The following is a 26,155-nucleotide window of genomic DNA, read 5'->3' on the forward strand; positions in this document are numbered from 1 at the left end:
GAGATCAGCTGGAGCGTGAGTCTGATCACACCAGAAGAGATCAGCTGGAGCGCTCTAGCTGATCTTCCCCTCCTCTGGCGAGATCAGCTGGAGCGTGAGTCTGATCACACCAGAAGAGATCAGCTGGAGCGCTCTAGCTGATCTTCCCCTCCTCTGGCGAGATCAGCTGGAGCGTGAGTCTGATCACACCAGAAGAGATCAGCTGGAGCGCTCTAGCTGATCTTCCCCTCCTCTGGCGAGATCAGCTGGAGCGTGAGTCTGATCACACCAGAAGAGATCAGCTGGAGCGCTCTACAGCTGATCTTCCCCTCCTCTGGCGAGATCAGCTGGAGCGTGAGTCTGATCACACCAGAAGAGATCAGCTGGAGCGCTCTACAGCTGATCTTCCCCTCCTCTGGCGAGATCAGCTGGAGCACGGGGAGCTCCAGCCCCCCCTCCAGCTGATTGCCCCGCTGGCGCCGTATTAGCAGAACACCAAAAAGTGGGGCCCTTCTGTACACTGAACAAGGCCAATGGTCTATTAAGTCACATACTATATATTGTTAACCCTGATGAGCAGAAGGTCTTTACCTTGTTTCTTCCCTGCAAAATATTTTATTCCAGTTTTGTTTTCTACCCTGAAATCTTGGATGCTTGAGGCACCCAAATCAAAGTGTGGGGGTTGGAGGTGACGGTGGTGGGTTCTAAATAGCAGGCATTGGAGGATGTAAGCAGGTTTTATACTCTTCAGGCTTGCTTGGTGCTGTAACTTAAGCCCAATTTATGTCCATTTGGAATTGTAGTGCTCTACAGCTGATCTTCCCCTCCTCTGGCCCTTGCAAGGGCAGCATCTTTTCCCATTCTATTTGTTTTTGTTGCCCACACTTTGTACTAAGGCAAATGACCAATGGAAATGTTTGGAGTAGCATACACCCCGCACCACAACCAATCAAGAAGTCATCATAGTTCCCATTTAATGAAACTGGGACTAATGCAATCACAAGGATGTAAAACTTCTCTGAAGGGAAGGCAGTATTTGTAAATTACTGCTTGAAAGCTGGTTCACACTTACCCTCCCATCCAGATGACATTTACATATGAAGAAGCCATGTCATTTGTACTCAGCCCAAGAACTTCTGTCATACACATACAACTGGAGGAGCATGAAAAGAGGCCAAAGGAAAGCGAATCTAGTAACTGAATCATCCCTTAGGAGACACTAAAATGAATATTCTATCTAAATAAAAATGTAAGCATCATGCTGAAGTTCGCAGCACCACAAATAGTGGCACTGTGAATTGTAGTGTGAACACCCCCTTACCTGCATGCCACTTACACCACCCGCCACCACTCACCTCCGCAAGCAGCTAAGGCAGCAGCAGCTTGGTTGGGGACTGGCTGGCTGGTGTACTGCAAATACCATTTGTCCAGGGGGGGGGCACCAGTGCGAGGCAGCAATGGCAGACTGGGCAGAAGGCTGGCCTGTAGTCTGGTTATGCTGCAAGGCCTAGTTGCACTGTGCAATGGCACTGTTTGTCTGGGGCAGCAGAGGAACAGATGAGGCAAGCAGGTTGGTGAGGGGAGAGGGGGTGCCTGGGGGGGATGAGGAGAGCAAGCAGGGAGCAGAGCCCCTCCTTTTAGGACATTATTTGGCCATGATTCACTTGTGTTTGTTAGAGGAGTTCAGAACTGTAGCCTAAACTGGAAGGTGTCATTTGCTGTTTTTAATTAAACCAGTGGTTCTAATATATTTACTGGTGTATTTAAATTTACATTGTATAACACCACCACATGTCTTGGGTCTTGATTGCCTGAGAAATAAAACAAGTGGCGCACTGTGGCTACCTGAGATATCTTTATTTATTACTCTCTTCTGGCCTCCAGCCAAACAAATGCGACTGCAAGCTTAAGCTTGGGACTTGGTACAAGGTAGATTAATTTGAATAGCAGCTCAGATAGAGTCTATGTGTAGTTCATCACCTACCTGGAAAAGCACTGTACTGTTATTTTGAGTCTGGTGACCTTACTGTCTTGAGAGAATTTTCATCTGTTGTGGCGAAAGATTTACAACATGGTTAGTCCCCACCATCTTTTTTTAATCTTGTTTTGTGTAAAGCGTTGCTAATTGTGCTAGGGAGCACTATGTTAAAGAGCACTCCCATTTTCTTAGCTTCAGTGAATTAGTAACACAGAATTTCCAGCGTGCTAGTCATTTCTGCATTGGCAGATTGCAATTGCCCAAACATGCAATTATGTCTTCAGTGCAGGATCAAGCAGAAGCAGCTGTTTCTAAAGGTCTCTCTCTCTCTCTCTCTCTCTCTCTCTCTCTCTCTCTGCACCTCCATCTCTACAATAAGAGTGGAGGGAATACTGAAAATGACTGCCCAAAGAAATTGCTTTTTTATAAATAGCCCATTCTCTAGGGCCTATTCCAAGGTACTGGAGCCCAACTACAAAGCTAGAAAGCACTGCAACTTTAACTGATAATTATTCTATACAGATACTTAAGTTCATCCAGCTGTGCTTTACAATGATAAATGGGGTAGAGCTGCCACATGGTTTTGCATTATAACCTTCCACATCTCTGTGGTCTATGATAACCTGCCTTTATGTAGCTATATTTTTTTTTCTCCCACTGATAGTCGGTAAGGTGACAGTTGCCTGGTTAACTGGCAATTCTTTTGGAAATGCATTTTGCAGTCTCATTTATGCATACCCATGGAGTAGATGGTTCAGCTAGTATGCATATGCAAAGATTACACCCTTAATATTTCCAGCTACGCGGTCCCAATCCAGTGTGGTATTCACAGTGAGCAATGGAGGGTCAAAATCTTCATTCCACACAGGTGAACAAGCACTGAAGGGGTGGAGGAAGACAAACTACTTGGTTTATGTAGTCACACCATAGTATTAGGCAATCACTTGTACACACCAGTTAGGATAACCAGTCTGCATTAGTAATATCGAATATGCATTTCACATGTTTTAGACCAGTCCTTCACTAGGAGTCCTTTATCAAAAGGAAGATACTACATTTTACCAACTCATGGAATAGACGCATATTATCCTTTACAAAGGAAGAGAATGTGAGAGTTTTCCACTAAGACTGAGCAATGGGCATTTCAAAACAACCGTGGCCTGTTATCGAACTGTGGTAAGCCAAAATGCAGGATACCTTAGTATGTGGAGCCTGAGAACAGCATTAGGAGCCAGAACAATAGTTCATCTAGCTTCGTGTTTTTGTCTTGGACAACAACCATTGCAGTGGAGGCTGGCTGATTAGGGCAAATGAGACACTGCCCCATCAACTATAATCTGCCCACAGCCAGCCCCCACCTGCCTGCCTTCTCACTTGCAACCAGTCCAGGGGAGTGACACTGCCTGTCACCTTCCTCCTCCTTCGTCTCAATGTTGCCCTTGCAATGAAGACAATCGGGACAAAACTAGAATGAGTTGGCGCTCCTCTCATTGGCTCTGGCTCCACCTCCTGCTTTCTGCCCCACCAGTCCCAGTGGGCACCAGCCGCCACTGAATCAGTGCTGGATGCTGTAGATTCTAAAGTTTAGAGGACTTGGTTTTACGGGCATGGTTCTTCTGGTGATGCTTTTCAATTGTATTATGATTGGACAAGGATCACCAAGACTCTCTTCTCAGTAGGAGAGTTACAGTGTCTTGCATACTTGTACCATAAATATATAATCTCTGCTTACCTTGCTTTCTTAGAGAACTACAAATGGCAGTCCAAAAAGAGGTGTTCATGATTTGCCAAGAGTGAAAAACTTTTCATCACAAATATCTTGCTGGTTTCCTTTGCACATCTAGATAATGAGGTGTCATCAGTAGATTGATTTCTGCTTTTTTGTAAGAATAGGAGTCATTATGCCCATAACTCTTTACCACCACCTTATTGCTAAACTCATCCTTGCCTTCTGAAAGACAAGACGCATGTTTCAAACACTGATTTTCCTTGATGTTGCAGGTGTTGGAAGAGATGTGGAAGGGGAAAGGGAAGACTCCAGCTCTGATCGTTAAAGAAAAGAAGCTTGAACTGTTCTGGGATCAGAATGAGCTTCAGCGCATCTGTCAGGCTGTGATGGGAGGCCATCAGAAAGAGGTGATATTGATAACAACCCTGGGAAATTGAGAACAAGAGACTGTGACTCTTACAGGGTGGGTGGTGGTGATAAAAGATTTAAATTGCCATCTTCTCTTCATATTGCCCTTTTGCTTGGTAACTCTTTAGAGAAAATGGGGAAAAACTGCATTGTGACATGTGAAGTTGCTGTAAGAGATGGTAACTGAGCCAAGATTTAAATCTACATCTCCCTGGCATCAGAAACTGCACTAACTTGAATATTCTTTATAGACTACACTAGTAAAATAGCATTTGCATGTATATTAGAAGCAAAGTATAAAACATCTCAATCTGAAGCTTCTAATCTTCCAGTTAAATTTTAAAAAAAGAACTTGCAAATGAAAGAAATCCTTCCAAAGAGTCAAAATTAGTTTTATAGGGAATAAATGCTTTTACGTTGTCTCCAGAGCACAGAATGAGAAAGCAGTAATGAATTGCTTACATTAAGTAAAATGCTGTCTGGTTACAGATGCAGTAGGAAAAATGCTAACATCTATCAAGAACAATGCTGCCCACGCCCATAGCTCTTCAGTGGAGGCTAACAGCTTTTGCAGAGAGCTTTTGATAAAGAAAATGAGCTTGTGCTAGGTCTGTCTGACCTTCATCGTGCTAACTAATTTGCAGTGGCTGATGAAAGTGCTTCTGTATTTTCCAGCTAGTACTGCAGCACAAACACAGATAGACTGAGAATTAGAACTGATCAAGGTTCACAAGATCTCCTTGTTATTAAAACTAGGACCTAGTAAACAACAGATTATGAGAATGTAATTCTTTCACTAGTATTCTAGCTAAGTCAAGCATGAAAAATCAAATGCTGTTTTGATGCTGCTTTTCTGAATGATAGACTATTTAAATGGGTGATTGTCTGTGCTCACACCAGTATGAGATCCTATCTTTGAGACAGGTTTTTTCCAGATAATTAATCAAAGTATTTGCCACAACACACTTTAGTTAAACAACAGGATAATCCTGCAAGCCCTTTCCCAAGACCAGTAACACAGTGTCCAATCCACCTATGATGGGCAAAACATCACAGGGACCGCAGACTTTCTGCAAGGGGAGAACTATTCACAGATTTTGGGGAATAGAAGGTGGGGATGGGTGGAGGAAGTGAAGGATCTTTGCTGATACACACTGCCATGTAGCCCTGTAAGTGATGATTAAGCAAAGGATTTTTTGAAGCCACAAAATGGGATTGAGGGATTTATCATGTCACTGATGCTACAGGCAGTTTCCAACCACCTTCTATGTGGCTTTGGCAATCACATTAGAAACTGCAGCACTAGCCCTGAGGGAAAATGCCATTTTGCCCCAGCAACAGCATACTATGATTTGGATGCTGAGAAAATGAGGTTTTCCCTCTGTAGCAGCATTACCTCAAAAGTAGTAACTTTGTTTTCTAGCAACGAGGCAGCAACTATATTGCTTACAGAATTACTTTAATAAGCCCCTTAACTTTGGGCTCCTTCTGGGAGCAAGGGCAGAATATAAATGTAATAAATTAAAAAAATAAACTTTGGCTATACTGTTGACAGAATGTGCATCTTGCTTTAGTAACAAGTTTTTTACCTAGAAGAATAAATACTTAAATTTTGAATGGCTTCAAAAAACTACATCTCAGTATAACCTGGTCCCACAAGTTGTCTAAAAAGTGTCTGGGTATTGCCAGTAGCAATATGCACATGGTGGAGCAGATAACAAATCGACACAATACTATAGACTAATTAAAGAGTCGGTAATATCCAGTAGCAGTTTGAGTGCTGGGGCAGAGCCCTGCAGCCACCTTCCAGCCATAGGCATTGCTGCCGTTTACCTGGATGGGAGTGGTGGTGAAGTTGTGGTTGCACTAGATTGGTGGCTGTGCCACCATGCAGCCCTGACCTTTCTCTTTTCCAGCTAAGCAGCGGTGATGCCATTGCTGGCAGGGCAGCTCCACCCAATCACATGCACCTCTACTGGATATTGTCAACCCTTGAATTAGTGTATACCAGCTGCTGGGAAACAACAGTAGAAGGCTATTGGCCTTATGTTGTGCTTGTGGACTCCCCAGAGATACCTGGTTGGCTATTGCTGTGATACAGCAGTGTGATTCATATGATCCGCCAAGCCAAATGCATCTCATCAGTGGATTTGTAAGCCCCTTGTTTTTGCTAACTGAAAAGTGGTGTGCGCACTTGGGCAGATCACAGTATATGGCTAGTGGGCTATGTTTGATATAATGGTAGCAAGTTCTACAGGCCTGTTTTATTTTTTCCAAGACTTTTGTTGTTTTTTTAGTATTGTGAGCTTTCCTCTTTTCATATTAGTTGTCTGAAGGAATTGTAATTTGCCTCATGGAACCTGTAATAAAATGTTAAAGTACATAATCTCCCTCTTAATGTAGGGATAGGGAGCCTGTGGTCCTCCAGAGGATGATGGATTCCAGTTCCCACCAGCCCCAGGTAGCATGGCCAACTGTGAGAGATGAAAGTTAGAGTCCAACATCATCTGAAGAGCCATAGGTTCTGCTCCTGTCAGGGTCCCAGCCAGTCATGCCTTCCTTTTAAGATCGTAGATGCTCAAGCAAGCCACTTCTCACACAACTATTTTCCTGTTGGCATGAACTTGTTTCACAGAATTCAGTGAAAAAGAATATACATGGTTTACTGTGTATTCTTAAATCTGTGAAATCATTTACTACTCTTGAAAAATACTGCATACAGATGTCAAAACAATTAGTATTGAAGTATCTGCTCCATTGGTGAGATAACATGTTAGCCAAATGCTAACGAAAAGCTACGCATTGCCTCTTATAACAGACTCCTTTATAACTCTACTAAAGAGTGCTGTAATGACCCTTCACCTTATTAGTAGTTAAGACTAATCACTGCAAAACTCTTAATTTCACAATGCATGCTTTCTGCATTATGCTTGCTGTTACCAAAAATAAAAAGTCCAGCTTGGCTTGCCATTTTTGGATGCAGAACAACCCTATCTTGGCTTCCAAATGTAGAATCTTTAAATCCAGGTAGACCCTTGTCTGCTCTATAGAAACATGAGACAGGAATTGTACTATTTAATATCATAGGAATAAAAAAATTGTTAACTTCTGGGTTTGTGAAGTGTAATTAAATCAACGTTTTATGTTGAAAGTAAAAGATTTTTCTAGAAAAACTAGAAAACAGTCTGCCAGTTGTTAAGGTTTGCTCTGGCTTTTCCTATTAGGAAGATTAGAATTTAATAACAAGTTTGTTCAGTGTTTTTACATTTATTATTATTATTATTACCCACAGGTCCCAGGGCTGGTTACAACCATTTTAAACACATAATTAAAAACAACCTAAACAACATCACAGAAAATAGGGTGGGTCCTAAAAATATACATTTGGAGTGTTGAAGGCCAAAGTAAAGAGGTGCATCTTTATCATTCACTAAAAGTTGCACCTCGGTGGGGAGGGAACTCCACAGCTTAGGGCCTGTCACCCCCTGAACTTCCAAGGGTGGCGGAATTACCAGAAGGGCCCCTTTGCTGATCTCAACACCCAAGAGGGTATGTAGGGAAGGAAGTGGTGTTTACTGGAGGATGATCAAAACTGAGGGTTTTTTTTGGCATTTTTCTTTCCAGGTGGCCGAGATAAAGAAGGGAAACAAAAAAATACTGAATAAGCTTATTGGACAAGTTCAAAGAACAACCAGAGGACGCTCAGATCCTGTATTGGTGAAACAAATACTCGAGAAGCTGCTATCATAGGAACTTGGAGTGAAAATTCCATATCTGATATTCACAACTGCTGTCAGGGCAGTTATTATTTGATACTATCTTTAGCAGTCAAACCATTGTACAGATTATTGTAGCTACTTTCTGCAGTTTTTAAGCTTTATTCAGGCCATCATCCTCTTCAGTGTTCGTCAAACTGGAACATAAGGCATGCAAAGTGAGCACCAAAACTGTAGCATGCACAAGTTTTCTGTTTAAAAGATGCTAGTTTTGTAACATACTGAATTATTTTCTCTAAATTATCAGTAATATTTCTTAGAAGTGTATTAAATACAAACCTCTTAATGTATTTTCAAAGCAGAGTACCCCCTTCTGCTTGTAAAGTATGTGAGACACTTAATAAAAGATATCTACAATTGCTTGTATCAGCAGATGTTCAAAATCAAATATTTTGTTACATGATTAAGGGAATCCTTAAGTGTGCTCTTAAGCAAAAAGAGTGGCATATTCTTAAATTCCTTATATTGTGAGTTTCACCCGATACTGGACTCTTGAGAATGACTATTCGTTTGAATACTGTTTCTCCCAAAATGCAAGTAAATTTGAATCTGAATTTTTATCACTTTCAGCTTCTAATTTAAAATCCTAGCCCATGTAAATAACATACAAAATACATTATTTAAGGTTTGCTGTTTCATTAAGCACACTTATGGCAGCAGTCCAAACATGAATTCACACTTTGTTTTGTGAGAGAAGAAAAGTTCCCTTTGATCTTACTAACATTATGCCCTCTCTGAGAAGGAAGTTATCTTTTTATTCCAATGTAAAGGACTTTTCTCTCCTTATACTGATTCTCTGCAACTCCACAAACTACTTTGGAATGAAACAGTTAATTATTTTGAGTTAGAAAATAAACAAAACAAGGACCCTTGTTAAAAAGAGGAAAGCTTTTTTGAGATCTCTTGTATCACAGTTCTATATATTGTATGGGGAAAGATAACTACCAAGCAATTCAGCTGCCCATCCTCTGGAATTTTAAGCCAACTCCTCCCACCCTGACCCTTTACTCTAGGTTTCAGCCACTACAGAGAATAAATATTTTGCTTTTGGACTGAAGCAAAGAGATAATGAGCCTTTCAAAACAGGTTGCAGAGACTCCAAGCTGGTATTTCAAGACAATATAGAATGGCAGAGTTTTTATATGTTTAATGAATAAAATTTGTACATAAATACAACTGTTTTATAAACAATAAAGCAGCAACATTTAAACTGACTTATTTTTGCTGGACCGAATTAAAGTACCTTGGGCACTTTTGTCCCTCTTAAAAAGTGAATTGTGCATGTACACTAGCACTCAAACAAAGGTTGCATGTCTCCATGAAATCAAGTATCATAATCAGCAGATGTTGTTTATGGTTTGGGATTATATATTTTTGTCATAGCAGATGGCCTGTCCTGCCCTTTTCTCTATTACAGTGTGGTTGCTTTTTTGTTCTATATTGGCTCAGTTGAGATGTAAGCTTAAGTGAGTAAACAGACATGAAAGAAGAAATCTGACACATCCTACCAAAAGGTAAGAACATACAATACAGACAACTTGTTAAATAGGTTATAGGGGCAATGTACAACCATTCACCATCTCACCATCTTGTCCTCATATTCCAGAACAGACCAGTTGCTGCCTCAAGCTGGAAGCATTAGTTGTGATGGTGATGACCTGACAGTGGACATTAGTTTATAATCCATCAATTGCTGCCAAAGCAGAAGCCAAAGTAATGAGAATGGAAATTGTAGAAGACACTTGTACAAAGAAAGTGTTGTGCTTTAATGTCTCTTGGCCCACATTACATTTCAATTAACAGTACATAGATTAAACAGTTTCCTGAAGGATTGCTCTGCAGCAAACATGAAATCTTGTGGCACCTAAAAAAACACATATGACATAGGCCCTCACAGACTAGAGTTTACTGCATCCTTAGCTAGTTGTATCACATGTAATCCTCAGTTGCTAGTATATATATATATGGTTGTAAGGTGGGTTGTAAACAGCAGGGTCAAAACAAAGTGAAAATTGAATTTGTGACCAAATGTATATAAAATAAGTCTCCTAATACTACAAGACTTTGTTGGCTTATATTATATAACTATTATCTTGCAGTATCTACAGCATAGTTCCTGGTTGTAACAAAGTATCTGTGGGGCTATCAGACATGTGAGCCATCGAAGTGCCAGAATTTAGAGGAATTATGATTGCTACCAAACGAGAAGAAGCCTTCAGTTTATTTTTTAATAAAAGCTAGCTACTTTTTTATTCTACAGACTCCCCACCCCCTGAGTGTCATTAGGTATTTTGTATTGTTTTCAATGAAGCTGATGGAAACTTTCTACACTTTTGATCTACCAAGTGTGACCTATAAGCAGAAGCACCCTGTCGTGTTGGATAGGTGATGCAGATATACACGTGGATATGTATCTCCATCCTAGGCACAATGCTGTCTTGAATCAATGAACAGTCTGAATGAACATTTTCATGTTATGTGCAAGAAGCACAGAATTAAGGATGTTATCTCAGTGTTTAGTGAGTTGATCATAACAGCAATTATAACAACCATCTCATTCTACTGTCAGTTGTACATATCAGAACATAGCTTATACATTAAGTATTCAATCAATCATAGTGTGGATGTATTTGCCAAACAGGAAAGCACCTATTCCTAGTTAAAACCATTTAAAAGAAGTAAGTAGGTATGAAAATGAACTTGAGCATAAACTCCTCTACCAAAAGCAACCAGTAAGACAGAGCCTATTTTCTCTGTCAAAATCTGTAGTCAAAGGACAGTGTAGTAATAAGCAACCAGGTTTAAAAGACCTAAGAAAGAAACCACTTTGATGTTTTTCTTGTCCACTATTTGACCAGTGATTGAAGTACTGGCCATCGAGGCTCTGTGAAAAAGTGTTTGCTTGAGGATACAGCTTGCTGGGAAGGCTATTTTACCAGAGAGTTCTTGTAGGTAGAGATGCACTATCACCTTGGTTTCCAGTTTTCTTCCTAACATCTATAAGAGGCTACTGATCACCTTAGAGAGATACTGTACTCTTTGCTTAACTAGGACATACACTTAATGCTATGTTTAAGGTAGGGATTTTGGAAGTAACCACTTGCTGCAGTTGCTTAAATCCACTATTCAGACTGTGTTTGGGGGTTGTGAAAGTTACCATAGACAAGTCTAGCAGCAGTGGGGGGGGGTCATTTAACTGCTTTACAATCACAAAGCAATTCCAATCATCCTTGGGGAAAGTATCTCATCCTTGGGGAAAGTATCTCTATCACTGCTGGGTTCTTCCAGAAGGAGGCTGCCTCACCCACTTGTATCCCTCTCTAACAAAACAAACAGCTAACCTCCCTTGAAAAGACAGACTGAATATAGGTATGTAACTCGCTGGGTTATTCTTAGACTAGTATTCAGCCTCCCCTTTTTGAAAAAGCTAGTTAAGCCTCACTAAACGTCTTTTTTCAGCAGATCCTGGCATACCTGTAGGACATTACTGTGAGATGGTATTAATGAACCTAATGGATAGTGTTCTCAAATTACCAAAAAATGCTGTCTCACTGCAGCTTGTGTCGTTGCTTTTAACCACTCCAATATCACAGATTCTTTATATCATAGCTAGGGTCCTCCAGGCAGAATGCCTGTGGCTTATATCTTGTCTATCTAACCTCAGTCAACAGGTACTTCAATGCCATGGGAAGCTGACCTGAACGGCTCTGATTTATTTGGCATCTTTACATAGCTGGGAAAAATCAGCCAGAATTCAAATATGGAGTCGATGTATGATCCATAAGCTGTCCTCTTAAGTCTTGAAACAGTAGTTGGAAGCAAGTGGGTAAGAAACTGATATTGAGTTTAGACAAAATGGAATAACCTTTCAACTGTTGATGACTTTATTTTTGAAGGGAATAGTATTTATTCTCTTTGAACAAGTTTGGAGCCTAACAGTGCTCCTAGACAGAGTGGTAGTGGTAAGGAATACCTTTTAATAGCTACATAGATTCTGTCCCTTTTAGAGCCATGAGTTCTCACCACAGTAATGTTTTAGATGCAAGACTGCCCTTGGAAGATGACACAAGATTCAGCTGGTGTGAAATGCTGTCGTTTGCCTTATAATTAACAGGCATGAGCAACAGAATATACATCTGTTTTACGACAACTGCTTCAGAGAGCTAGCGCTTGCCTTTAAAAGCCTGGAACTGACATACCATATTTTGTATGGCCTCAGCCAGGGACAAGCATGAACTGTAGTGAGAGTTAATAGGCCACAAACCATTTGTGAAGTTTTGTTGAAATTGTTTTGTAGAGTAGGATCCAGAGAACTGTGAAAGGAGTCCTCATAAAATGTTTCCTTGCTCCTGCAGACACTACTGCATCTGAGAAAGATGGTCCTGTGCAACAGGGGACTCTACAGAATGGTACTGGATACACCAGCAGGTTGAAGAGAGGTAGCTTTGGAGGCTTCACTTGCACAAGCATTTTTTTTAAACTTCCCAATTTCTTAAGTTGTTTTGGATTTAGGAAAAGCAGCATGTAGGTATCTTAAAAGTGCTTAGAATGGATGAATTAAAGACAAACTGAATTCAGATTCATTATGTTAAAGTATTTCTGTGCAGGAAATTGAAGTTAAAAGAAAACACAGATGCAATGGACAAAAATAGAGTACAGTCTTTCCTATATTCTACAGTTAAGGGCATGAAGTAAATGCTGTAAAGCTTATTACAGATAGGTTTATTGAAATGTATATTGTAGCAGCAGCTAGGCCATACTGTGCCACACACTAATCTTGGTGCAAATGCAGGAAGTACATTAGAGACTTAAAGTTTATAGGGGGAAAAGGGAATAAGATTGCTATAAGGCAGGGTTCCTCATACAAGCAGCTTACAAAGGGAATATCAACCTACCTACAGATAAACTGTCTCCTTGTAAACATCCAGCTAACCAGTTGCTTGTACAATGGTTAACATTATTTAACTAATGAAGGAGTTAGTAAGGGAAATATCGGCTTCCTTTGACCTAAAAGGTTGCTTATCCCTTTCTAACATAGCTTGCAAATGGCCAGCATGAAAATCAGAGCAGTTTTCTTGGTGGTTTGAGCATCTTAGGGTTAATATTTTCAACCTGTATTCTGCAAGGAATAGTAATTTTTCATTGTTTAAAAAAAGTCACTGGTCATGTAGCCCCAACTGATCACTTGTGGAATTAGAACTTGATTGTGGCAAGAATGTACTCCATCAGATGCAGCAAGTGATCTGTGGAATTTTTGGATATTACATAGAGCCATGGGAGCAACGGAAGATATTCTAGGTAAGACTAAAAAAAAATTTTTTTAAACAGCCTGAATACAGAAATCAGTAAAATGCTTAATCTGAGCTGATTTAGAGAAAGTTGTTAACTATTCCTGCTTGAAGACGTATTTCAAAGCTAGCTTGCTTTCTGAATGCCTTTTTGGGCCAGTACCCAGTTCTAAATTATTCCAAATAGCTTACTTATGCAAAGTAATCCAAAGCCACATTAACCAAGATGTAATTTTCACTTTCCCTGAGATGGCATTTATATAGGAATAATTACAACACTACAGCTTGAATTAGTGCTATAATCATGGCTTGGATAATTATACCCAAAAACTGCAGCACTTGATTTCAGAGTTGTGGGGGGTTTGTTTTGTTTTTTGCCAGATTTGGGTGGTTGTGACATGTGAAACACAAGCCAAAATAGCAAAGTCTTTTTGTATTTTGCACTCAGATAGGTCAAGAATAGTCTGCTTTCTAGCAAGTTGCGGTTGGCATTTTTACTTATTCATGTATGTAATTCTGTAGTTTTCTATTACTAACCCTCCAGAAAGTCCCTGTAAAGACTTTATTGTAACTCTCAAATTCATATTAACACTACTTCATTAAAATCTACAGAGTTACAAATATCACCTTCCTCTCTACTCTCAGTGAGAATCTAACTTCACAAATGTTAACAGTGGCCTACAGAAAAGAGGCACAACATAACTCCAGTGAATGCAGCTCAGTAAATTGCTTATTAAATCAAGCTACCCTCAAATATGAACTGTGGCTACAATTCAAAGTAAATGAAGATCTTCTCTGTCCTGAAGGGAATGGGCATAGAAGTGTTCTATACATACACTGCAGCAAATAATGGGCTCAGGAACAGGCCAAGTGAATTAACATGTATTAAAACAGGGTTTTTTAAGCAATGTTACAGCGACACATATTAAAGTCAAGGAGGAGAATGTATGTTTTCACTCCTTTAAAAATCGTAAAGTTTCTATCTCACACGGCAGCCCTGGTTCTAAGTTTTGGGAAGCCAAGTAGATTCACATCCTTTGTACACCTTGTAGGTAAGCATAGGGGGTCAAAAGATAAGTGACTGAAAAATACGAAGCTAGTTTATTCCAAGGCCAAACCGGTCCTCCATCTAGCTCAGTATTATCAATACTCTGTACCGAACAGCAGCAGTTCTCCAGGATTTCAGACAGGGCTATTCCTCAGCCCTACCGGGAGATGCCAGGAATTGAACCTAGGACCTTTTGCATGGAACACATGTGGTTCTTTCACTGAGCTATGGCCTTCCTTGATTGATACAGGGTACCCCACACTGGTGCCTATATTTCACTGGTTTGACCAACCACTGAGAACCTGGCCTTCCTACTCCAGTCAGAGGTTTCACAAAAGCTGAACTGATAAAGGGATCCTCATCAACTGCCTGTGCTTCTTTAGGAAACGCACTAAACAGCTAGGAAGACAGAACAGATCACTTTGTTAGAGATTTTTCTGCAGCACTCTAGAACACCCAGTTAAGCCTTGAGCCAAGCCTACACATTGTGCATGGTGAGGGTTTTTGTTTGTGTGAGTGTAGTCCCTTTCAAAAACAAAGGTCAAAATTTCATAATTGATTACATAGTCTGTAATATGGCAGGTTCGTTGCGTTTTCTAGAGTCAAATCTTTTTAAAGTATGATTTACTTTATAGCAAATATATTCACATTCCAGGTTCCTCTGACGTTACGACTGAGAACCGCTCTTCATTGGTGGACAAAGGATTGCAATCTACGCAGAGGACTTTCCTTAAAGGACCCACCATGGGAGACTGTCACATCAGATGCGAGTCTCCAGGGGTGGGGAGCTCACTGCAGAGGTCAAATCCTGCAGGGATCTTGGTCCCCTCACGAATCAAACCAAAGCATCAACTTACTAGAACTTTGGGCAGCACGGTTGGCGCTGCAACATTTTGTGCCTTTATTCCATCTCAAACATGTGCTGCTGAGAACAGACAACTGTGTGAAAGCGTTCATAAATCGTCAAGGAGGGACGAAGTCACTGGTTCTTCATCAGGAGGCATCTCTACTAATTTCCTGGGCAGAGCACACGCTCCAATCATTGACAGCGGAATATATAAAGGGAGTAGAGAATGTACAAGCGGACTGGTTAAGCAGACAGCAGATGTTGCCGGGAGAGTGGCAGTTGCACAAAGATGTGTTCAAACAGATACGCAGCAGGTTCGGAAGGATGGATGTGGACCTTTTTCGCTTCAGATGTCAATCATCAACTGAAGAGGTATTACACACGCTATCCATCTCTCAGAGCAGAGGGTGTAGATGCCCTAAATTCTCCTTGGCTGAAGGCAACACTGTATCTTTTCCCTCCTTTTCCATTGCTATCTCAGGTAATGAAAAAGGTAAGGATGGAGAGGACCAATGTTGTTCTACTAGCACCAGATTGGCCAAGGAGGCCATGGTTCTCAGAGCTAGTCAACCTATCTGTTGAGCCCCCATGGCGTCTGCCTCTTCGACCAGATTTGCTGCTACAAGGACCGCTTCGCCACCCCGATCTCCAATGGTTGAGCTTAACCGCATGGAAATTGAGCAGGTCAAACTGCTGAGGGCTGGATTACCAACGGAAGTGGTAACCACAATATTGGCATCTAGAAGACAGTCCACAATAAGAAGCTACCAGTATACCTGGGCGGCCTTTTTGAAATGGTTTAATAGGAATCATGTTACACCTAGGAAGTCGGGAATTACAGAGGTGTTATCCTTTTTAAATGCTGGTTTGAAGAATGGGTTGAGACCCAATACTTTGAGACGACAAGCATCTGCGTTGTCAACAGTCCTGTCTAAGTCTTCTTATGCATCACTGGGAGCTCACCCCTATATGAAACAATTTCTAAGAGGGGCTTCACTATTGTCAGCACCTGTTCATCATCGTTTTCCAACATGGAATCTTCACAAGGTCTTGGCAGCTCTTCAAACACCGCCATTTGAACCATTGAAAACGTCTACGTTACGAATACTTTCCTTCAAAGTATTATTTCTCATAGCAATAACATCAGCTAGACGAGTATCGGAACTTGGAGCTCTCTCGGTGGCAAAACATCTATGTATCTTCCATACTGACAGAGTCATTTTGAGAACAGATTCTACTTTCGTTCCAAAAGTTAATTCAGCCTTTCACTGTCAGCAGGAAATAGTATTGCCAACATTTTGTCCTTCGCCAAAGCATCCTCTAGAGCACGCTTGGCATTCATTGGATGTGAGGAGAGCACTTAAAGTATATATAAATAGGACTAGGCCAATAAGGCAAACTGATTCTTTGTTTGTTTCTTACCACCCAACTACTCTCGGTAAAACGGTGTCCTCCTCTACTGTGGCGAGATGGATTAAGGGCTGCATTGCCTTAGCATACAGTTCTCTAAACATACCACCACCTTCAGGCATCATTGCTCATTCCACTAGAGCAGCAGCTGCCACTGCAGCTTATTCAACAATGCATCTCTTCAAGAAATATGTAGGGCGGCCACTTGGGCAAACCCTAACACTTTTACTAAACATTATAAAATAGATATTTATGCTTCAGCTGAAGCAGCCTTTGGGAGGCGAGTTATTCAGCAGGTCCTGAGTGATCATTGAACATTTATGTACCCACCAATCAATACGTCAGCTCTGGAACATCCCACTTGGGGATGTCCTGGTGCCCACTGGAGAAGGAACCGTTTTACTCACCAGAAGGGTGTTTCTCAGTGGGCGCCAGTACACCACCAAGGCCCACCCTGGGATACAAACGACAGGAAACATTATAATAAAACGGGTTGACACTGAAGAGTCAATGATCACTCCTATCCCATGTATCATTCAGTGGAGTTGGCAGTCGCTCTGAGTAGAGACTGTATAGTTATTTTTACAACTTAAGTGTAAAATGTATGTTTTCATAATTACAGTTAATGTTGTCACAGTTTTTTAGATATGTATAAGTTTATATTTTAAGCTTGGCCAGACGGCGAACTAGCACTCCGTGGGAGGGGCCGCATTAACGGTCGGTTTGGAGTGTTAACTCTTTCCTGCCTCAAGCACTAGCAAGGAACACAATACCCACTTGGCGGTGTCCTGGCGCCCACTGAGAAACACCCTTCTGGTGAGTAAAACGGTTCCTTCTTAAACCAAAATAATATTTTAAATTTAAAAACAGCTTATAGAGGCAGGCTATTCTTTTCCACTTTTTTTAAAAAAAAGACTTAAAAAACAGATAGTATCAACTCCCAGAGGAAGTTAACCTTTTAACAGCACTTAAACAATAACTGGAATATTTCTCTTCAGCTTATCAATAAAAGGATACAAATATGTTCTACCAAAAAGACTACAGCTTGCATAGAAACATTTGTGTGCAAATCGTACTAAATTTAAGGCTTGAGAGTTTAGTTAGGTAGCAATCAAAGAATGCTGAGAAATGGCAGGCGAAAAATTCCACACAGTCTGCACTCAACATCATTTTACTCATTTGATTTAAACTTCAAAGGAATCAACAGCTGAGAGTGTCAGATTTGTCCACAATGTAAGGCAATATGGTATGTATTCAGCACAGCACCTGCTTTCAAAAAGTCATGGGCTTATATATGCTGAATCCATTTACATTCACAACTCCAGCCACTTGTAAAGCACAAATTAGGGAAAGAATTGCTCCCCCCTCCAATAGATACCTTAAATGTTATTTGCATAAAAGGCTTATTGAATTTGTCATGCTGGTCCTGGTAAGTACACTCTTACGGAGCAACCAACATTCCTAGACAGAAAAACAAAACAAGTCACCTTGCAGTTGGTTACACAATTGTATGTTTTTTAACCCAAAGCATCTCTAGCAGAGTTTAAAGGGAGAAACTGAAGTAAGTAAATTCAAGGGTGGGAATAAGATAAAAAAAGAAATCATTCCATTAATACATCAGTGTCTATGTTGCAGAGTTGGAAATAAGGCCCAACATAAAGATGTAACAATTTCCCCAAATCAAGTATTAACAGGAACATATAGTAGAATTTTTTATAAGTAGGTCTGTGTTTAAAAACAAAACAAAATCTTTTTTTAAAAAAAGTCTTAAAACTAATAAAAATTCTCAAAATCACCAAATACTTTGTAACACAGAATGGAATGTTCCTGTGCAAGAGCAGCCAGCTCCTTGAGAAACTCTGGGAAGAGGGCAGCAGCAAGGACAGCATTCCTGATGTGCTGGGGAACACTGGGAAGAGCAGCTCCTTTTTTTGCCTTACTTCCAGAGAAAGGTTGCAGGATGACTTGAGAATCCTCTGAAAGGTTTCTGCCTTTCCCCAAAACGTTGTGCTGTATGTTGTCTGAAAACAGAAAAGATTGATCATTTTTGCACCAAATTAAATATAGACTATTATAACAAAGGTGTAGTACAGATGTGGGGAACCTTTGGCCCTCCAGATGTTGCTGAAGTACAACTGGCATCATCATTGGCCATGCTTGCTGGGGCTGATAAGAGTTGTAGTTCAGCACCATCTGGAGAGCCAAAGGTTCTCCACACCTGGTGTAGTACATGGAACACCAGCCCAGAATCAATACTAGAATCATTTCTATAGCACTTTAAAGTGTGCAAAGCATTTTACAATTCTACTTTTCTTTCATCCACATAATCACCCTAAGAAGATAGGTCATTCATATTCTCATTTTACTATCAGAGAACCAAGGCTGAAAGGCTCTGAATTCCAGCTTTATGAGATAAAAGACCATATAGGAACAAATCTTTCCAAGCTCTAATAGATACATTTCCATATGCATCTGTTGTTCTACATGCTATTATCCTAAACTAAATCATCATCAAAATTCAATATAAATCCTTCTATATTTAAAAAGGAATGTGCTGCCAATTTTTTTTTCAAATATATAAAAAAAGGACATTTACTTTACAGTTTGGGGAAGCAAGTCCTTATTATATTGGTAAATTTGGTTCTGAGCATTCCACAATAACCTTATGCACAATTGAAATAGTCTCATATATACCATTACCACAGGCAATTTCTACTTGATATTCCCTAATTGACATAATGATACATGTTGATGGACAACTGGCTGCAGGCACTGTAGTTTGACTGCTGATATTACAAGCTTGACTGAGAGCCAAACCTGCAGCTATCCAAGCATTAGTTTTTTCTATAAGCATTAGTTAAGAAACCTCAAAAGGTGCTACAACATGGGGGGGGGTACAGCACAGGCAGAGTGCCTTCAGTCTCTGCATCAGGTTTATGAAAAAAAATACCAATATGGAAGAACAAATGATCAATCCTATTTTTTTAAAGAAAGAAAGTGTTGGTGGGGGGAGGAGACAGGAGACCTGATGGAGAACTTAAAACAAAAACCAAACTCTTCATGAATAGATAATCACTGAATACTGGAACTTGTTCACAGAGCATGAGCAAGTGTTTTGGGGAGAGATGAAGCAATGTTAAGAATATGATGGACAAGGATCTCGTTGCAAGACCTTAGGGGCCACATAAAACAGTGGCCAGGACGCAAAGAATCGTAACACTAATTCTATGTCCTCAAAGGAGCCTCAGGCTTGTTTTTCCTCTAAAAACAGTCCTCATTTCCCCAGGAAAACTGCTTTTGAAATGAAGGGCTATTCAACAGCAGTTTATGATATGACCTGATAGTCAGCTGTTCAAAGATAAATCCAATGGGCTAGACGAAAGCCTCTGATGTGAACCTAAGCAATTCTTTTGACACCAGACTGGATAATCTATAGCTCAGGTATAATGCCTCACAACAGTAAGGTTTTTTTTGTAGTACAGTTCTCTGAAACAGCTTCCCAAATCCTATGATCTCTGGTAAACATCTTATTTACTGCATGCACCCATGATAGGCTAATAACACATTAAGAAACAATTATTTTGCAAGTCTATACTATTAGAAGATGTCATTATGCCAATCAGAAATGGAGAAACATTAAGATGAACCAGGGTGGGGGTAGGGAGACAGAATACATGCCTCCATTGCTTCCCACAGCACTAGTGAAACACTTCAAATCAAGCAGAAAGACAAGGATTTTAGTCCCCAAAATAATAGTGACTTCTTTATACATTCTACTGGTACGCAATTAGTCACTATGGTTACTGTTCTCATCAGATTCTGCACATTCCCCCATCATACCCTCAACACAGCTTCTGTTGAAAACTTATACCCACAGCAGCTATACACCCAAAGCGCTCTGACACAATGATTCTAGCAAGATGCAGGAGCAGATGCCGTCTGCCATGTTGTGGCAGCAAGTGGCAAAATGTGCATCTCTGTTAAAGACAAGGGCCAGCATTCAATGGCAGCCCAAAGACGCTCTAAGCCCTTTCTGGTGCATGTAGGAATGAATGATGGAGCGACTCCCTTACGAGGAAAGGTTGCAGCATTTGGGGCTTTTTAGTTTAGAGAAAAGGCGGGTCAGAGGAGACATGATAGAAATTATGCATGGCATTGAGAATGTGGATAGAGAAAAGTTCTTCTCCCTCTCTCATAATACTAGAACTCGTGGACTTTCAAAGAAGCTGAATGTTGGAAGATTCAGGACAGACAAAAGGAAGTACTTCTTTACTCAGCGCATAGTTAAACTATGGAATTTGCTCCCACAAGATGCGGTAATGGCCACCAGCTTGGATCGCTTTAAAAGAAGATTAGACAAGTTCATGGAGGACAGGGCTATCAATGGCTACTAGCCATGATGTCTGTGCTGTGCCACCCTAGTCAGAGGCAGCATGCTTCTGAAAACCAGTTGCCGGAAGCCTCAGGAGGGGAGAGTGTTCTTGCACTCGGGTCCTGCTTGCAGGCTTCCCCCAGGCAACTGGTTGGCCACTGTGAGAACAGGATGCTGGACTAGATGGGCCACTGGCCTGATCCAGCAGGCTCTTCTTATGTTCTTAAGAGAAGAATGAGGGCTCTGGATGCAGGAATTTAATTTTGAAACCATAACACCTACTGACTGCAATACACAGAATATCCATATTACTTCCAGATGATTCCGTAAACAAAGCTATATTGCCTCTCAAGACAGAGGTTCCATTTAGCCATGGCTACTGTCAATATCTATTATCCATGGATTGGCCTAAGAGCTGTTTACCCCCACATCTATCTTTTTTAATTTAAATAATTTAATTGATTGACTGGTTGATTAAATTTATATCCCACTCTTCTTCCCAAAAGAAGCCCAGGACTTGAGGTGGTCATTACACCACATCTTGTGACAGTCATTAAATGCTGTATGAAGTAGTACTTTAATTCATTTATCATTAACCTATAACCAACCAGACCCCTTTTGGTCATCTTTCTTCTCAATTAAAACTCCATTTTAGATATATTCTTCATGGAGCTCTACAGAGTTTGCTTGGGATTTCACCATCCTGATCAATCTGAGGTACGCAACAAACTTTGCTACCATGACAGTAATCACCTTTGACTCTGTAACTTTTATGGGTAAGTAAAATAGCACCAGCCCCAACAATCCTTGAGGAACCCCCAGTGCTTATTTCCCTCCACTTTGAGAATAGTCTGTTGACTCCTACCCTCTTGCTTAGCAATCCACAAAAGGATCTCTCTTCTTGCCCTATCCCTATAGCTCTTAGGTGCTTTTGCAAGGGACTTCATCAAACACACTTTGACAAGTAATAATGACTGCCAAATTGCACCTATTTGAATAGTTTGTTGGCCCTCTCAAAGAATTATTTATTCATCTGTTACATTTATGTACCACCTTTCCTCCAAGAAGCTCAAAGGGTTGTACATGGCTCTTCCCCTCTCCATTTCATCCTCACAACAACCCTGTGAGGTAGGTTAGGCTGAGAGACAGTGACTGCCTAAGGTCACCCAGTGAGTTTCATGGCTGAGTGGGGATTCAAACCCTGGTCCAACACCCTAATCATTACTCCACACTGGCTCTAAATCTTTCTTTACAAAATACATGTTGATCCTTAATCAGCAAGACTTGTATGGGTTATATCCAGACTTAGTCATACTTATGAGTAGACCCACTGAGAACCTGATATCTATGCGGTAACAGCTCTGCCTTGACAGGTTACTTCCAAATCAAGGTACAACAAACACTCATTCATCACACTAACAGCTGTGTGAAAGAACCCTTAAAGTCCCAAGTTTAAAAAGGAGTTTGGAGATTTGGTATAAGAGCTGTTCAAGGAAATCTGCCACTAATGCACATGGAATTTTTTCTCTGAGTTGCCCTTTAAACAGCTCTTGTGCAAAAAATCTCCCAAACAGTATTGTTGTTTTGTTGAAAGCAGCCAACTTGGGAATTCTTTGCAGGCAGCTCGTGAACAAGAATCACAGAAAATGCATGTGCTCATGTGCCACTCTCAATCACAGCAACTGTTTTACTATCATACCTATGCCTTGGATGCTGCAATAAAAGTTGACTTTGGCTAAACACATTAATACTGGTGGTAATATATTTGGAAGGCAGCTGCAGTACGGAACCTGTTACATATAAGACCAAACATCTCCCCCCTCACCCTCAGGGAGTTATGGCTGGACTTATTTTTAACGTAGTCAACTCCACTTAAGAGAACACATTCATGAAATGTTGGACATGCTCATCTCTCACGACAATGCATAAACTGCAGAGCTTTTTCCTACTAGGATTTCTAAATGAATGTTTGTAACTACTCTCTCCATCACATGGCCAAGCTAAAAATAAAAACTCACATATATTACCAATTACCCCTCTGATAGTGCTGAAAAGAAGAAAATATTATTACTCAGTTGTTGGAAATTTTAGTATAAAGGAGCCATATCCTTACAGAGATTTTAAGGGTGTTGGGTCCATCATGTGATCTAAAAGCTGACAAGCCATGAAGATAACTTGGTCAACCAGGGCAAGTTACTGTCTCTGCACACTGCCCATAGCTTCCTGGAGGAAAAGTGAGATACAAGGGAATGGAAAGAACACAGCTCAGTAGTACAGCATAAACTTTGCATGCAGAAGGTTCCAGGTTCAATCCCTGTAATCACTACTTAACAGGATCAGGAAACAGGTGATGGAAACCACCTCTACCTGAAACCCTGGCGAGCTGCTGCTGGTCAGAGTAGGCAATACTGGGCTAGATGAACAAACAGTCTGCTCTAGTATATAGCAATAGACAGATTTTTCTGTTCCTATAAACATACAGACAAGATGAGATTGTTGCTTCTTGAAAGGCAGCAGTAGCTTACACGGTCTTTAACTGGGACACACTCTCATTATGGGATACCTCTGCAGGCAACTTTGATATACCATACCAGACTCTGCTCAAGAGGTCAACTCAGGCCTCCCTGGGTCTTAGCTTTCTCATCTGCTGGCCTCCAATGTGGGGTGCACCCTACTCCCAGTTGAGTGACCATAGTGAATCTATCCCTAAATAAATTTTATCTCCTTTTGTATCTGAAAAGAGGTGTCTACTTTGAATTGTTTAAATTAATTTGCTGTTGTGTTTTGTGCTGTTTTTAGTTATTATATTGGGTACATAAGACATATGTGGAAAACAATTAAGTAGTAGTAGTAGTAGTAGTAGTAGTAGTAGTAGAAGAAGAAGAAGTAGAAGAAGTAGAAGTAGAAGTAGAAGAAGTAGAAGAAGAAGTAGAAGAAGAAGTAGAAGAAATTATTTGACCCCAATATATTAAGACTAGCACATAATTAAATAAAACATAAAAAGTTATTTGGTAGTAACATAGCAAGCTTCTTATTTATTTAAGTTCTTGTTAAGAACAGGTAATAATTAATAACTTTTAATAATTTTATCCTATTAAGAATTGCTGTCCTGGGTTCCTGCTGGGAGGAAGGGCGGGATATAGATCAAATAATAAACAAATAAATAAATAATAATAGTTACTTGCCTTTGGTCAATGACTCTAGTGGAATATCTGACATGTCCACCCGTAAAAGCAGGTACTGCTGGGCTTGCATGAGAAGAGCAGGGAAATCCTTTTCAACAGAAGCAAACTGTTCAATTTTGTTTTTCACAGATGCCAGCACCTGCCAAAACAATAGTAGTAATACATCTTCATGATGTCATTTGAGTTTTGTACTGAATTGTCTGTTTACTGTGTCCCTTGCTCGCATTAAGGACAGTTGTGGTGCCAGGCTCTGTTCAACGGCATTACTAATGCATCAACTTTAAGGCACTGTTAAGTAGCAACTAAAGAAAAAGTTCAAGGCAAAATATTTTGTAAATTCACTAATAGGTTTAAGAATGTACCTATAGCCAACAGATATTTCTATCAAACTTTAAAAAGTAAGGAAATTGGGCAGCGATAGTGAATGCACCAGGGGAGCAGGAGACCTGACCTCCTCTCAGAGATATTGTACTGCCCTACAAATTTGTCAAAATGCAAACACAATTTGGGTTGGTCTTTCACAGTCCAATCCAGTTCCTGTGTAGCTTGGGGAAAAATGGTAATGTGCCTCTGAGCATATGGTGAATGGAAGGGAGGGGTGAAGGAAGGGAGAGGGAAGGGGCAAGAGGGAGGAGATAGGAGGAGAGGAGGGCAGGTTTTATCATTTGCATGCTTATTGAATTCAGTGGGATTTACTCCTGTGCAGTCATGGCTTCTCCCAAAGAATCCTGGGAAGTGTAGTTAGTGAAGGGTCCTGAGAGTTGTTAGGAGATGCCCTGGTCCATTCACAGAGCTTCAGTCAGAACGGCTGACTGTTAAACCACTCTGGCCACTGGACCTCTGTCAGGGAATAGGAGTCTCCTCTCAACACCCTTCACAAACTACCAGGATTCTTTGTGGGAAGCCATGACTGTCTCAAGTGAAATCAAAGTCTGATGTGGGTGTGGTCCCCTGATCAGGCAAGCCCAGCAGCTGTGAGTCTGGCTTTTAGAACACTGACAGTTGGTTCTTACTGAGCATGCCCGACATTACCATGGAGTTCAATGCAAATTTTATTAAATTAATTAAAAATCAGCCAGGCATTTTTTTAAATTTTAAACTGCAGAAGGTGATGGTCAGAGTATGGGGCCAGGTCAGTAATAGGAACACAGGTACTCTGTGAACATGGCTGATTTTTAATGAATTTCAAAAATTATGTGAACTCTGACAGAAAAAAGTCCAAAAGGGATCTGGGTTTTTCCCCTCTTTTTAGACTTTGAACTCTCAATTCTCTCTGTTTTGTGTATTGCCATGAAAATTTAGAGGGTTGTTAAGCAAGCGTTTCTGAGTCCAGCACTGTATGTTTTGTAAGGTTTTGTTTTGAAATGAGCTTATGAGAAGGATCAGAATGGGATGTGGGGGGTATTTTCAATTTAACATTGCAGAATGAGAAAAATCCATGCTGACTATAGTATACAGCCACTCTTGTGGATATATAATCTTGGGGGTGGGGGGACAGATGGCACAGGGAGACTTCTACCTGCCTCATTCTAATGGAGTTTGATTAGTAACAATGCAATACATGAGGAAGATCTCCAGCTTCCTTATCCTCATAGAAGCCTTGTGGAGTAATATTCAACAGAGTTCATCCACAAATATGCATGGAGAGAAAACAGAGAACAAACTGAAACTAATGCTAACCATATTTGCTTGTATTCATTCCTTATTACTCTTGCGTCTAATATGAAAACTGTAAGGTCTTTGGGACAAGGATCTGTCTGTTGCTTACATCATTGCAGAGTACCATGCACACTGATGTCACTATATTAATAATAAATATAAAACACATCAAGAATAATTAAAACAAACTATATTTTCAACCATATCAGGACTTGCCAGGATTTGTCTTAGGCAATAACGAAGTACCTGGTACAATGACCGCACACTAGGCTGGAATACCATGTTGGTATTGAGCAGAAAGGAACGGAGAAGGGGTTGTGGGTAACTGGCCAGATGAGTAATGATGCCAATGAGCAGCAAGTTTACATGCAAGGAGTTTTCCAACATGTTTTCCAGTTTTGAGAGCACCACACTGATAAATGGACCTGCAGATTTAAACACACACAAACAATTGTTAAAACAACAAAAGTAAGGAA

At 40.5% G+C, this 26,155-nt stretch overlaps 2 protein-coding genes across 8 annotated transcripts in view; one reads left to right on the plus strand and one right to left on the minus strand.

The window, feature by feature from the left end:
• GATB (glutamyl-tRNA amidotransferase subunit B) overlaps positions 1-9,061 on the plus strand; it is a 59,351-nt gene extending 50,290 nt beyond the window's left edge. For 2 of the 3 annotated variants that reach the window (XM_061583879.1, XM_061583880.1), the window contains 2 exons: positions 3,959-4,093; positions 7,719-9,061. In XM_061583879.1, the coding sequence (XP_061439863.1) occupies positions 3,959-4,093; positions 7,719-7,844 (261 nt within the window). In that variant the 3' untranslated portion in view covers positions 7,845-9,061. Of the gene's footprint in view, positions 1-3,958; positions 4,094-6,497; positions 6,556-7,718 lie in introns of all 3 variants that reach the window. The other variant, XR_009757798.1, reaches the window with a different exon arrangement.
• A 40-nt stretch (positions 9,062-9,101) lies between these two features.
• FHIP1A (FHF complex subunit HOOK interacting protein 1A) overlaps positions 9,102-26,155 on the minus strand; it is a 131,795-nt gene continuing 114,741 nt past the window's right edge. For 4 of the 5 annotated variants that reach the window (XM_061584648.1, XM_061584647.1, XM_061584649.1 and 1 more), the window contains 3 exons: positions 25,926-26,104; positions 24,021-24,159; positions 9,102-18,484 (listed from right to left, as the gene is read on the minus strand). In XM_061584648.1, coding sequence (XP_061440632.1) covers positions 18,237-18,484; positions 24,021-24,159; positions 25,926-26,104 — 566 coding nt within the window. In that variant the 3' untranslated portion in view covers positions 9,102-18,236. Of the gene's footprint in view, positions 18,485-22,948; positions 23,059-24,020; positions 24,160-25,925; positions 26,105-26,155 lie in introns of all 5 variants that reach the window. The other variant, XR_009757907.1, reaches the window with a different exon arrangement.

This window comes from Rhineura floridana, chromosome 9 (assembly GCF_030035675.1).
Source record: "Rhineura floridana isolate rRhiFlo1 chromosome 9, rRhiFlo1.hap2, whole genome shotgun sequence".
NCBI classification, from domain to species: domain Eukaryota; kingdom Metazoa; phylum Chordata; class Lepidosauria; order Squamata; family Rhineuridae; genus Rhineura; species Rhineura floridana.